We start from the raw sequence: 13349 nt of genomic DNA, 5'->3' as shown, positions 1-13349 counted from the left end.
CGCCGCTTCTGATGGATGTTTTGTGTGTGTTTGCCTCCGCTCCCGGGTTCTCTTTCATCTGAGGACGCATCTGGCTCGAGCTCTGTTAAACTATCTGCCTTCTGGTACCGTTCGTAGATAACAGAAAGAAACCCGAGCTCGAAAGGCAATTCCCCACCTTCTTCCACCTAACGTGACCTTCTCGGGCGCCTTTGAAGCTTTGCTGGTGCTCCGGCGATGATGGCAGTGGTGGGTTCCCTTGGGCTGTACTAAGAGCCTCTTGTTTTCTTTTCCCTTTCTTCTTAGAGGCATTTCATCTTTAAGGGCCGGCTGCTCGCGCTCACTTTTATAGCCACTGAAGCGATCAAGAACCATGTTGTCTGGTGGAAGAAGTGCGTTCCTGTGCCTTGGAATGATCCTGAGCTTTTGGAGCTCCTTGAGTTGGATGCCTGTTGGAGGATGCCCGCATAAGTGTACGTGTATTGCTTCCAACGTGGATTGTCATGGACTGGGACTCAAAACTGTACCAAGGGATATTCCCAGGAATGCAGAGAGACTGTAAGTAAAAGCCGTTAAGGGCTTCTCGAGCACTTGTAGGAACACCTGGGACGAGTTTCCCAACACCTGCCTACCAGTGCAGAGCACTCGGTAACAGGAGTTTCAGCAATCCAACACGGATTAATGTTTTCAGGAGGGAAGGGGAGGAGCTTTTCAGGAGTTCCAGCGATCCTGCCGCTGTGCCTTTGTACAAACGATCGGTTTCAGAGTTTCACGTTAAGTTTCAGCTGCCGCCTGATCGGGTTTTGCAGTGACTTGCTTGAAATGGAGTTCGGAGCTGTACCTGGAGTGCTCCCGGCTGTGATCACTGTCAGTGCAAACACCAATTTAATATGCAATTAGAAACCTGGATGTTTTCACCTGGCGGCTGGTAGCAGTGTCTCCTTACTTTCTCAGCATGGTGATTTCATCACCATGGAAAACCGACTGCTTCCATAAACTAATTCAAATGGAGAAGTCACATTAAACAGCCTCTAACTTCTGTTTTAAACTGCTGCGGGGAAGCTGGTTATTCAATTTTTAATCTGCTTCAGGGTTTATGATAGCAATGTAACGCTGTGGGGAGCACGGAGGATAATGAATAGCAAATCCTCTGTATTGTAAGTTCTCGGGAGTTTTTTAGCTGACTGTTTTTACTTGCTTGGCGAGTTCCTAGGGAGAAAGCTGAAAGCAAACTTGAGTTTTCTGATAGAGTTCTGGCACTCGCCCGGTGCAGGGGACGGCGTCTCTGACGTGTCTTAATGCATAGCAGATGGCACATCTCAGAGAGTGCCCGGTGCTAGATAGGGACATGTCCAGAGAGGAATGTTAAACAGCTTCAGCCGGGCTCCGCACGGCGCTCCAGGGCTGACCCCAGGAGAGTGCAGTCAGTTGTGCCTTCTGTGGATTAGCCCATAACTTAAAATGTTTTTGAACTTGTAAGCAAATGCTGTAGATTGTATGGCTTGACTTCCTGTTTTATTTCCTTCTGGGTCATAGACTTGGGGAAACTACAAATTCTCAGGCAGTTTTTCCTCCGAGGAAGAAAGCTGGATGAGGTTACTAAGCAAACAAAGTTTCTGTGCAAAGAGCACTCCTAAAGGCTAAGCTCTGTCCCAGAATGAAATTTTATAGGATCCTTGGCTGTTTCTAGATGCATTTTATAGTGCTGAGAGCTCTTAAATGATAGCAATGTGCTGCTTTCTTACTACACTATTCTATCACCTTTAATGTTTTGTGGCCATATCAGCCCTCCTTTTAACCTCAGCTGCGTGAGCAATAGCTTTCAGATGTCAGTGCCATAGAAACCTTAACTGCTGTGCCTGAAACTGAGTACTCTAAAATTGATGGGTAGCAACCTGGCATTTCAGAGCCAAAAAACCCCCAACCCTGAAAGGACAAACCCCAAAACAAACCAGTACCAGGGGAGCGTTCCAAGCCAATCGGAGTATGTGCGATAACACGGGAGGTTCGTGTGCTTCGCTGGTGAGGTGTTTGAGTGGTTTAAAGAGGTAAAGGCTAGAATTAAACTTTTAAGTTACAGCTTAGAATGATTCATAAGCACAAGGTTAGTTGGCCACCTGAGAATCATTTCATAAATGGTAATTTGTTATAGCTGAAGTTCTAGGGGGGGCTGAGTTCACGTAGTTACTGGGTTTCATTTGCGAGAACCATCACAGAGATGTGAACTTTCCTTGCCTTCTGCAGAAAGCTGAGCCAGAAGAAAAAGGCTCTTGGTCTTGGCATGTTGAGTGTTAAAAAGAATGAAGGAGAGTATAATCACTGTGTTGGTCTTGTTCTTTTTGGTGTTATTTACAGATTTAAGTTTAGATTAATGGCTGCAAAAAGAACAATGGTAGTGATTTCACAATGTTCAGTTTGAGGATTTAACCTCAGAGATACCACCACTGATAAACGTGAAATGTAGCTGTGTTGGATGGTTTGTTTGGGTGTTTTTACATATATAAATAGTGTATTGTTGGATCATTCAGTGGCTGAAACCTTGTGGAAATAGGATACAGGAGGTCATGTAGTAACACTTAAATCCATACTTTAAATGCTGTTTTCAGTTTTCATTCTGCTAGTCCATTGTGAGCCTTTCACTCTTCTTACAGTGTTCACCAGCATCTTCATTACAATTGTATTTTAAAGCTTGTATCAGTTCCTTCAAATCTAGATTTCTACTCATTGCACTAACTTGGATTTTCTAATGTAAGCACTAGAGAGAAAAATCTCTATTCTCACGTCTAAATTCTGCTCCTAGGTGAAACATCAGTCACCACAGGATATATCAGAGTATCTCATTTTTCCCTGTGGTCCACAGCAACCTGTAACTATTTATGACATAACAGTGGGTTGATGTGTAATCTTCTTACTTGTATGTTTAGCTTGTAAATAAGACCGAATTGATTATATCTGAAATGACAAAAATATTTTTAGTCTCGGAGAAATGTTTATATGTTGGGAAAATAATTTTAATAAGTTTCTTGATGGCCACACACGAAGTGCCTTTTTAAGCTGTTGTGCTCTGGAAAGGCATTTCTCTCTGCATTCTCCTGAGCTAAAAATTCAGCATACCTGTTCAAGTCGGAAACTTTTTGCTTTAATTAGTAAGAGATCTAATGGCACCACTTAAAATATTTTGCCACCAAGCTTTTAGAGTTATGTTTGGACAAATGTTACAGATTGTTTGGGCTAGTGGAGCCAAGTTAAATATTATTCAAATTTGTGTTAATATGAAACCCAGGAAAACTGAAAATATAACATTAAGGAAACAATGGGAAATATCTTTAGGGGAAAAAGAATTTCTTATTGAGAAGTTCTATTAAATGAACTAGCTTTGATTACTGATTCTTCATGAGAAATGAGATGCATGCTTTTCTTTTTCTGAAGACTTTGAAGGTGTAGGTTTATACCTGTGATTTCTACTTTGAAGGAAATTCACAGATTAACCTGCGATCACAGGAACAGAGTTATAAAACAATCCCATACTTTTATTTATTTTTTTTTTTTACACAAATTCATCTTTAATAGTAGCTTTGCAAATATAGCAAGTGGTGTTAGGTTTGTGTTGCAGTTCTTACTTTGTTATTACATTCTATGATAGTCTTCTAATTGTGTGGTTGAGATGGAAGCTTTGGCTCAGCTCTCATGAAGGGCTAAAAAGAGGTTAAAACTGTCCTTCTGCACAGTGGAATTACTCAGTCTGGAGAAAATAAGTGGTGAAGCAAATCCCTTGTCACTTCCAGGAGTAACTTCCAATTATCTTTATTCTGGAGAAGGAATCCTCAGAATAGCCATCCTCTCACACAGGAGGAGAGACGTGAAAATAGGTCGAAGACTTTTCCTCAAATTACCAAATATGATGCTCCACAGAGGCCCTTGAGCAGGATGGTGGAGCTGACCTTGTGGCTGTTGTATTTATTGATCCATTTCATACTTGTGAAGCAACTTAGCACCTTACCAAAAATAGAAGTTGATAGAATTTTTGTGTTCTAAAAAAACCTTAGTAATTTGTTAGATAACTCCTGTGCTGGGCACAGTGATTCTCTTATTTTAGCTGTGCAACTGATAAGACATTTTGACCTAATAAAGGAAGAAAATTTAAGGATATGTAAATACATCCATGAGAATCCCAGATATTTTACCTTTCTGAAACATTCCTTAGGATTGCTTCCTCAAACTCTATTAATCCTTCAGTTCTTGGATGTGAGTATTTATAAAATTTCCTTCAGTGGAAATGTTTTCTATATATGTAAAATGTTATACATGTGGCTCTTTATAACACTTAATCATGCTGATAGTCACATTTAGTTTGAGATGATGCATAAATGCAGTGAGCAGATCAAAGTCACCTGCCTGGCAGTTGTGTTCCTCAGCTCTGAAAGGAACAAGTGGTACGGAGAAACTGCTCAGAAGTCTTCTGGGTCAGTGTTTGCTTTCTGTTTGAAGGTGAAGCTTGAGCCTTTGGGCTTTTCCTCCCATTCATGCCAGGTTATCTCCCTGTCTGATAGCAGCACATTATATACGTATAAAAGCTTCTTTGGAGAATTTAACCATATTTGAGTTCCTGATGAGTTTGTTTGGTGGCTTAGGTTCTTCTCTAATTGATAGCTCTCCTCTGTTAGTCATTGCTTTGTTTTGGCCTTCATTTGAAGGATTCTTTACCTTGCTAAATTGATAAAGCTTGCAAGAATAATCTGTTCTGTGCTTTGTCTGAGCAGCTAAATTGAGTGTGTCCGCATTTAGGTGCAATTCAGAAGCTTAGTCATCTGCTTACTCCTGAGTTTTCATGTGGTCTGGGGTTTCTGTTACACAAATATATTATTATGGTGGTTTTGGCCTAGGTGTGTGTAGCTGCTGAAGTTGCACTGGCTTGTAATAAGTCTTCAACTTCCTCAATTCTGTCTCCACATTAAATCTAAGCTCCTGTCTTGAACGCTTCCATATTCCTGCAGAAGGCAATGTTAAACACATGCAAATATAATTACACGACTCTTCCACTGACATTCTGTCTTTCTAGAGTTCTTCCCACTGGGGATTATCACTCGTTTGTTTGTAGTAATAGTCTCCAAAACCTTGCATGGAGCATTTTGCAGATATTTTTTTCCCTAGGTCATGTGTCAGTAAGTGGATGTACATGGCTTTGGCTTGGAAAAGCTTGCTCTTGGAGGGACTGATCCTGGGAAAGCTTGACTGAATTCCCTAATTGAATGGGGATACTTCCCTTTACTAAGGTAACTCTGACTCGTAATGCTTGAGTGGGCATTGGCATGAACTTGGGTAGGGTCAGTCTGGTACTATTAAATTTGTTACATAGTTTTGAAGTGATGGGAGCAGGAAGGAGGGTAAAATTGGCTGTTGTAAATTGGTAGCTACAGAAGCAAGTAGTGGCCATTGTCATGTTGCTTGTATTTATTTGCACAAATTTGGATTAGATTTTGAGATGAAAGAGACCAGGCTACTTCCTGCAGAACTTTTTAATGAGCTTCTCTGAGACTGTTTACTTTTATTCATATTCTTACTTTTGCAGCTGAGTATTGATTCATGCAAAAGAATTAGGCCAAAGGAAAATTGCTCCTCTAAAGAGCAGCTGTTGCCTTTTAGGAAGTCCTAGAATACAGATGATGAGTATTGTTTTTATATCCCTGGAATTTGTGCATTGTATGGGTTTGGGGGAGCATGTAGCAAAGGATACAGGTATAGATTACCTGTAGGGATGTCAGGCCAAAAATAAGCAAATCCTAATACTCTTTTATTGGTATAGTAATTGTATAAAACTCCTTGAGTTGTACAATGCAATTTGACCTTTATAGTGAGAACTGTAGTCTTTTGGAAAGTCACTGCTAGTGTATAAGCACTTCCAGTTGTGTTTAAAACAAAAGTAACTTGTCCTGCATGGACATTGACATCTGATACTTGTTTTCTGTTTCCAGGAGTATTTAGGCTATTCCTCAACTTCCACAGAGCAGAGAAAAATGATTTTTTCACAGAAATCTCACAAGATGCTTGGGGATAATGATAATAGACCTTAGTCTAGTAAGGGTATTCAGCAAGTAATTTCAGTGACTGCGTGTCAAGAAGGGAACTTGTTTACTGGAGATCCTATTCAGAAGGCTTAAATCAGAATGTCTTCCCTCCCAGGAACTAACAACTCAAATGACTTGAAGCTTAATTTTCCCAAAACTATTGATAAAATTTGTGTGGCGCCCCTCATGCTTGATTTCCCAGTGTCACTGTGAGCACCTGTAGGAATCCACTCCCACATCTTGCGGTGGGTGCTACAGCTCTCTGAGGGGGATTTTCTTTTCCTGCTTATTTTCCACTCCTGCAAGATGAAACAATGATGTTTTGTCCTCCTCGGGGTGAGACAGCAAGTTTACCTAACTTCAGGTGAGGAAGGAAGAGAAGTTTGAGGAGCAAAGCCAAAGTGACCCTCAAAGGGCAAAGTTTTTTCAAGAAAAATAATGTTGGCAACATCATGGGGCGTGACTGACTACAAGGGATGTGTGGCAAAGGTTTCTTCAGGTGGTTGTCTGTGTGTACATTCCTGTTACAGGGGTGTAGAGGGGAGCAATGGTGTTCAGAAAATATTATAATAGAGGTCAATTTTATTATCTCTTGTGAGATCTGAGGGATGGGCTGGTGGAAATGAGCTCCTGTCCTTGGCTCCTTTCTGCTGCTGAGGTCACAGGAAGCTTCTGGAATTTCTCATTGATTCAAGTGCTTTAGCATAACGTGATATGGATTTTGATCTAGGACTGTTGTTGTGACTCCCATCCCTCTTATGTCCACTAACAGGTTTTGTTTGCTAGTGTAAAGCTATGTGAATTATACTTTTTTGTTTGTTTAAGTAATTTTCATGATAAGAAAAGATGAGGCTCCAGTCATATTTGGGTTGTAATATGGCCCAAGCTGCTCTGTTTTCAGTATTTTTCAAGTCTTTTCTCCAGAGATCTGTAATGCTTTTTTTCCAAATCTGTTTTCAGTCAGATATGTCATCATTTAAGATCTTGAACGGATCTCATCAATGGCAAGAACTGCTTCTTCCCCATTAGCAAATGGCCTTGTAAGCTACTGACAGTTTGTCTAATGGTATTAAATACATCAAAGATAAGGGGAACAGGTCTGTGCTCTGTACTCAGTAAATTTTAGATTGAGTTGAAGGCCATCTCCACAGAAAAGAGAATTTAAGAGGCTGATTCTTACCTCTGCCAGTTATTTTCAGCTTTTTTTTTTTCCTTGCAACTGAATCTGGTCTGCCAGTTGTCTCTGTCAGAATAAATTTTTGTATTTCACTTTTACACCGTCTGTTTGATGGCTGCAATATATGTTTTTAATCTTATGATTGATAGATTTCTGGAGCTCTTAATTAGATTTTTACCTTTCTATTTGTGATTTACTTCTTTTTCTAAGGCGTTAATTTTGTCTTTCAGGTAGAAATGACAATGTAGCCATTGGTTCAATCTCCTTTGTTGTCACTGGTAAAAGGGAGCATTTTCAGTAAACATGGGCGTGGCTAAAAAATGAGGCAGAAAACTGAGTGTTTTAAAGCTGGTCTTGTCTTGACTCTATTGATCTGTCTGCGATTTGCTTCTGAGTTGATTATAGAATTGGTGTTGCCCACCAGTTCATCTTTACCTATGTTTTCCCTAAAAAATTGCAAAAATTTCTGTTGCTGAAATGATTCTTAACCTTCTGTGAAAGGGAATCCTCAAGAGAGTCCTGTGTGCTTCCTGCCTGGAGGATGCTGTGCCTTTCTTCCCACTTCAGCTGTGTGGAGAGGGATCAGCCTGGTGGAACAAGTACCAGGTTACTGACGAAGACTCTCAAACACCTGTTAAATGTTTGGAGTCCAGGCAACACTGAGGATTTTGGGACACATTATTCCTGCTGGTACCTCTCTGGCTGCTGTGGGCACCCGTGGTCAGTCTGGTTTGGGGCAGGAATGTTGTATTTAGGGCTTTAATTGGAGAGACTTTGACCCTGTCCTGTGGTGTGGGGCACAGTGGTGACATTGTGTTGTGTCTCTGCATCCAGGCAGTCACCCACAGGAGCTGCCTGCAGTTTTTCAGGATGTTTTCTCTCTGCACCTTGACAATTGTTTGATTCTACAGAGACACAGGACTGGTGATTCTGTTTCAGCCAGGGCTCCTTGGAAGGGGAGGGATGAACTGCTCTGGAGGTTAATGATTTGGAGATCAGTAACCCATTTTTAACAGCCTTGTAGAAAGTGTGGGGAGGATGGTGATGGACTCCATTTCTGATAGATTTATTATTTTTTTTTCTTCCATTTTGGTGGTGTTTCTTGGGAGGGTAAGTCCTTGTTAAAAAAAAAAACCAAAACAACCAGTTTGTTTTACAAAACTTTAAATTTACTCTAATTTTAATTATTTCAGTTAAAAATACAGAGTGCAACTTAGGTTGTGTTGGAGTTGAAGACAGTGCCTGCTGTACTCATCAGTTCTGTTTCATCTGCTCGTCTTCATCCCTTTGCTCTTTTTTCTTTGCAGAAAATCCTTTGGGAAATCTTTGTTTGCACAGTGCTCAGCATGAAGAAATCTTGAGCTCTTGTAAGGGTGCTTCTAGGCATGATAACAGAAATGGTAATAAATTTCATGTTAGTGAAGCTGAGGTTCTGATCTCCAAAATCACAGCACTATCAAATGCAGCTTTTAACGTCTGTCTCCAAACTTTTTTCAAGAGCTGGATTCTGTCAAGGTTGGGTATTTGACTGAGGGGAGAGAGAGGCACAGAGTGAAGGGGAAGAGTGTGTGGGAATCAACTTTCTCATGAAATGTGTCAAAAGATAAGCATTTAACTATTAAGAAAATAACATTTTGATAGCAGAGGCAAGGTGCATGCTTGTGCATGCTAATAGTTAGGGGACTATTCCTGAATCCTGGGGCTTTTTTTTCCCATTGGTCTTTTCCCTTTACTCCTGTGGCAGGTAAGGAATGTGATAATTAACTGGTACAAAATACAAGTGTTAGTAGACTGGGAGGTATTACTGCTGTAGGTTATTGTGGGACCTAATAAATAACCCTGAAAGTTTCCAAAGATACTGTGAGTTGTGAGCCTTCCTCACTTTCTCAGGTCAGAGTAAAATCAAGTATTTTAAGGCAGTTTAGCAAAACTGTCCTACTGAATTGTCATCTCTGACATTTTCTTTGGGTATGCACTGGCCAATATTGAGCACTTCTTCAAATATTTTAGCAGCTTTTTAAGTTGAAGGTAGTACTTGGTTGTCTGTCTGCCTAAAAGGGTTTTCAGTGTTGGCATTAAATGCAGTGTCATATTACAAGATACTGGGCTAATACAGAAGTTTGACTTGACTTGGAATAGTTTTTTCCACAAAAAATTTGACCCAAAGTAGAAAATATTCCAATTCCAAACTTCAGTTTTCCTTTGAAGATTACAAAAAGCCCGTCCAAAAATGGAAGACTCTTCCCTAGAATTTTGTATCGTGTTCCTTGGGATGTGCTGTCTTATCCAAGGTCAATGAACAAAGAAATTTGCATTCCCTATGTAAGAATGTAGTTTAACTTTACATTAATGATTTTTCTGCTCTTCCAATAAGGAAATAGCAAGCAGCAGTTTTCCCATTCTCTCTGGTTTAGGATAGAGTGTGTAGCATATAAAGCTCACATAACAGATGTGATCACAGGACATCCAGCCCATTAAAGTAATCCTGCATATGCATGTACTGGTTGTCCACAGCTATGGAGACAGCAATGTTTAATTAAAACAGTTGTGTTGTTTAAATATGACTCTGAGAAATTTCAGCAAGGAAAGGATGCATCCAGAAGGCAGTTTACATGTCTTGTGCCTTCCTGTTTGTCCTAAAGCATGTTTTGCCTGGACTTTAATGGGAACTTATGGATTTTCTCCAATTTTGTCTTTTGTCTGTGTGATGGGTTTGTTTAGACTGGGGAGGCATTATATTAGGAACGTTTTTGAAATGCTGATTTTGGCAAAACTTGGATGAAACATCTTTGGGGAGGGCAGCAGTGGTTACAGCATCACTGAGCAATGTGGGAGCCTCTGGGTCACAAGCTTGTGTGAAATGGTTGTAGAGTGGTGAGAAGAGGCAGTGGCAGTCTCATCCTCTTGAAGTGGTAGAGCTGGTTAGAGATGGTGCTTTGAGAATACAGCAGGGGAGCAAAAAAGAGAACTCATTGTTAGGGAATGGAACAGGAAAGCAACTGTGCATTTCTGCAATGCCTGAATAAATGCAGCAGGGAGCTTAGCTGGAGACCAGAAAAAAGGGGTGGGGGGAAAAAAAATGATGGAAGGGAAATTCTTGAGCAAAGAGAACTTGTTTTCCAGAAGTGGAAATAGATACTGAGAAATAAAGCCCTAAGGGAAAGGCTGGTTCTTCAGAGAGATGAAAACACACATCTGGATATAAGTTTCTCAGATAAGAATGGGAAAGTGTAGGAAACAGCCCAATGATCCTTTGGAGTTTTGAGTTTTAATAGATAACATATGAAAAGGCAGCAGAAGATAAGGAACAATCAGAAGTGTTTTATGGACTTTTTGGGGGTTTGTTTGGTGTTGGTTTTGGTTTCATGTTCATTTTTCCCCCTTGGAAAGTTCTTCAGCTAATTGTTTATGAAGTTTTTTAGAAGATGAAAATGGATTATTCCCAGTTGATGTTGACTTCATTTTATAGAATAGATAATTGCCAAGGTTGTTCTTCCATGGCCCTCATGCATGCAGCAGGGTTAGTGCAAAGTGGTTTTATAAGCATGAGGAGTTTCAGTACCTTGAAACATCAGATTTCTGTGCAAAGGCTTTAGGAAAACTTGAGTTTTGTGTTCATTCAGCAAACATTGTGAAATCAATTCAGCTTTACTGCAGCAAGTACAAAACCAAAAGTGGGATGAGAATGGGGGACAAGGAAGGTGGGAATCTACTTGAGAGTGAAGAAAATTGCTTGTAAATTGGTTGTGACATCTGGTTGCTAACTTCAAGTCAACACAGCCCGTCCTTCAAAATTCATTTTACTTATTAAAACTGTCCTACGCATTTTATTGCAACTTCTTGGCTTCCTCTGCTCCTCAGTGGCCTCTATAGACATGTTACACTCAGTGTGGTGGTGCTAGGAATGAATAGAGTTGGTGAAACTAGATGCTTTTTACATTAAAAAACCAAAACCCTGAATAGCAACAAAAAGAAAAACCCCAAACATAAACACAGATCTCTCTTACCTTTCCAGGAAAAGATCTGGGAAGAGTTTCTAGTCTGTGCATGTCTGAAAGTGAGCAGGGTGATGAAATCAAGGCTCGATTTTCATGCCAGGCTTCACTAAAGTAATTTATTTGTTCATAGAATGTCTTTCAAAGTTATCAAGAATATCCAGCAGTCAGAAGCCGGTGTGAAATATTGCAAGTCTGAAATATCAAGCTGTGTGTATTAGTGAAGAGCACCCAAACTCTGCAGTTTCTTCACTGTGATCTATTCAGTCACATACCACGCTGTTAAGTGAAATACAGAATTAAAGCAATGTGGGTTCTGCTGAAGTTTGCAGCAATAATTTTTTTCCCAGATGAGTCCCAAAGTGACAAACATTGAAGTACAGGCACATCTCTGTTCAGATCCTGATGATTTTGTCCATTTGCTAGTCGAGTGAAAATATGGCCCAAAGAAGGCTTGACATGGTCTGAGTTCTGCCTTTGGTGACTCTCTGAGCTTTGGAATAGCACTGGGCTGATCTGACCACCTGAAATCCACGTAACCAGCTGGTCATGCTGGACATGAAAGAAGAGCTGCAGTTGTTAAGTAGGAATGACTAATAAGATCAAGAATTGAAAAGAAATAAGTAAAAAAAGTGACTTCTTGTATGGGCAGTTTTTGACCTTGGATTTTATTTTTTTAATATTAATTAAAATGATGCTTGAGTTTATCTGACACAGAACTGTACTGCTTCCTCTTTATAATGTACACATCCTGCCTTCTTCATATTAAACCATGTTTCTGTAGCAACTGTATTTTAAAGTATTCTCTATTTTTTTTAATGCTTCTTATTTAAAGTTTTCTACTATTCCCTGTACTTCCTCTGAAACAAAAGACAACAAATACTTGTTTTACCCTTTCCTTTGCAGAAAATGTAGAATGACAGAGTCATTAAGGTTGGAAGGGACTTCAGGATGTCTCCTGGTTCAGCCTCTGCTCAAAGCAGAACATGGAATTCAGACAGGAAATGTCCAGTTGGGTCTTGAAAACCAGAAACTGGCTCCTGTAATATTTGCAGTGACTTTCCCAGTACCAGACTGGGGCTGCTGCTGACCAGCCTGCCCTTTGCCATATTGTGCTTTTAAACCTTTTCAAGGCAAAGGTGATGTTTGCCTGTGCTGGAGATGTCAGGGTGAGGCTGAGCTCTATCAGCCTGATCTCTGCACCGACAGATGTGTTCTGTCTCCCTGCAGGCTTGGATGGGTCAGGAGTTCTCAAGTGATGTTTGACTAGATCCTCTGCCACTGCTGGCTGTTCCTCTCCTCCTTGAACACAAGAACATGGGAGACTGTGTTGGTGAAGGCTTTGAGCACCTCTGTCTGTCACTGAACCATCACATCTTGTTTATTATTTTACAGCTGATGCACTGCTAGGAGCTCTTCTTGATGACTCTTGCCAGCTTGAGCTCCAGCTGAGCTCTGACTTAGCTCATACCATCACTTGAGGTTTGGGCAGTGTTTCTGCACCCCTGGGTGCTGTTTGGCCCCTCCCTCCTGTTCTGGAGCTCCATCACCAGGTGTCTCTTTAGCCCAGGTGTGCACTGGCACATGAGGAAGTGCCAGGACAACCTCCACCCCTTTTATTCTTCCTGCAGGGTGTTATCTTTCACCAGGGCACAGGTGACACTGCCAAATGAGATCTGGAACACATCAAGAGCAAGTGCAGAGCTCTGGGGACAGAGGTGAAGGACACAGGAGTGTAAAATGTGCTGTTAAGCGTTATGCTGTCAGCATAACAATTCCTTTATGTGTATAATAAAACCTGTACACTATAATAATTAGACTGGAATTCCTGCAGGCTGAGACAAACATGTATTTCCTTGGAAGAAGCAGAATACTTGAATTACTCCATCCATTATGCTGCTTTCTGTGGGCGTTGGGTATGATTTCCACCTCAGCCTGCTGTGGGGAATTCAGCCACTGCACAAGTTGCAAAAAGTTAAAGGTTTGGGTTGTTTTTTTTTTTTTTGTATGTTTCTTAACATTTGTAGTTTGCCAAATAATTTTTTTCTTATTTTTATGAGGATGAGGGCAGAATCATGTTGCCTGCAAGCAGTTCCAGATCATTTGGACACTTAATGTGTGTTATTAACCAAG

The 13349-nt window shown here is 40.6% G+C and overlaps 1 protein-coding gene across 1 annotated transcript in view; it reads left to right on the top strand.

The window, feature by feature from the left end:
• Positions 1–352: 352 nt before the first annotated feature.
• The window catches only part of SLIT3 (slit guidance ligand 3), a gene marked incomplete at both ends in the record, with an annotated part of 466119 nt that continues 453122 nt past the window's right edge, over positions 353–13349 (top strand). Inside the window, one exon of the mRNA XM_082291121.1 lies at positions 353–537. Within this exon, the coding sequence (XP_082147247.1) occupies positions 353–537 (185 nt within the window). The remainder of the gene's footprint in view (positions 538–13349) is intronic.

The sequence above is a fragment of the Coloeus monedula genome (assembly GCF_965178545.1).
Source record: "Coloeus monedula genome assembly, chromosome: 15".
Taxonomy (NCBI): Eukaryota; Metazoa; Chordata; class Aves; order Passeriformes; family Corvidae; genus Coloeus; species Coloeus monedula.
Note: the sequence above shows the minus strand (reverse complement) of the source record. Positions and strands in the feature narration are given on the sequence as shown.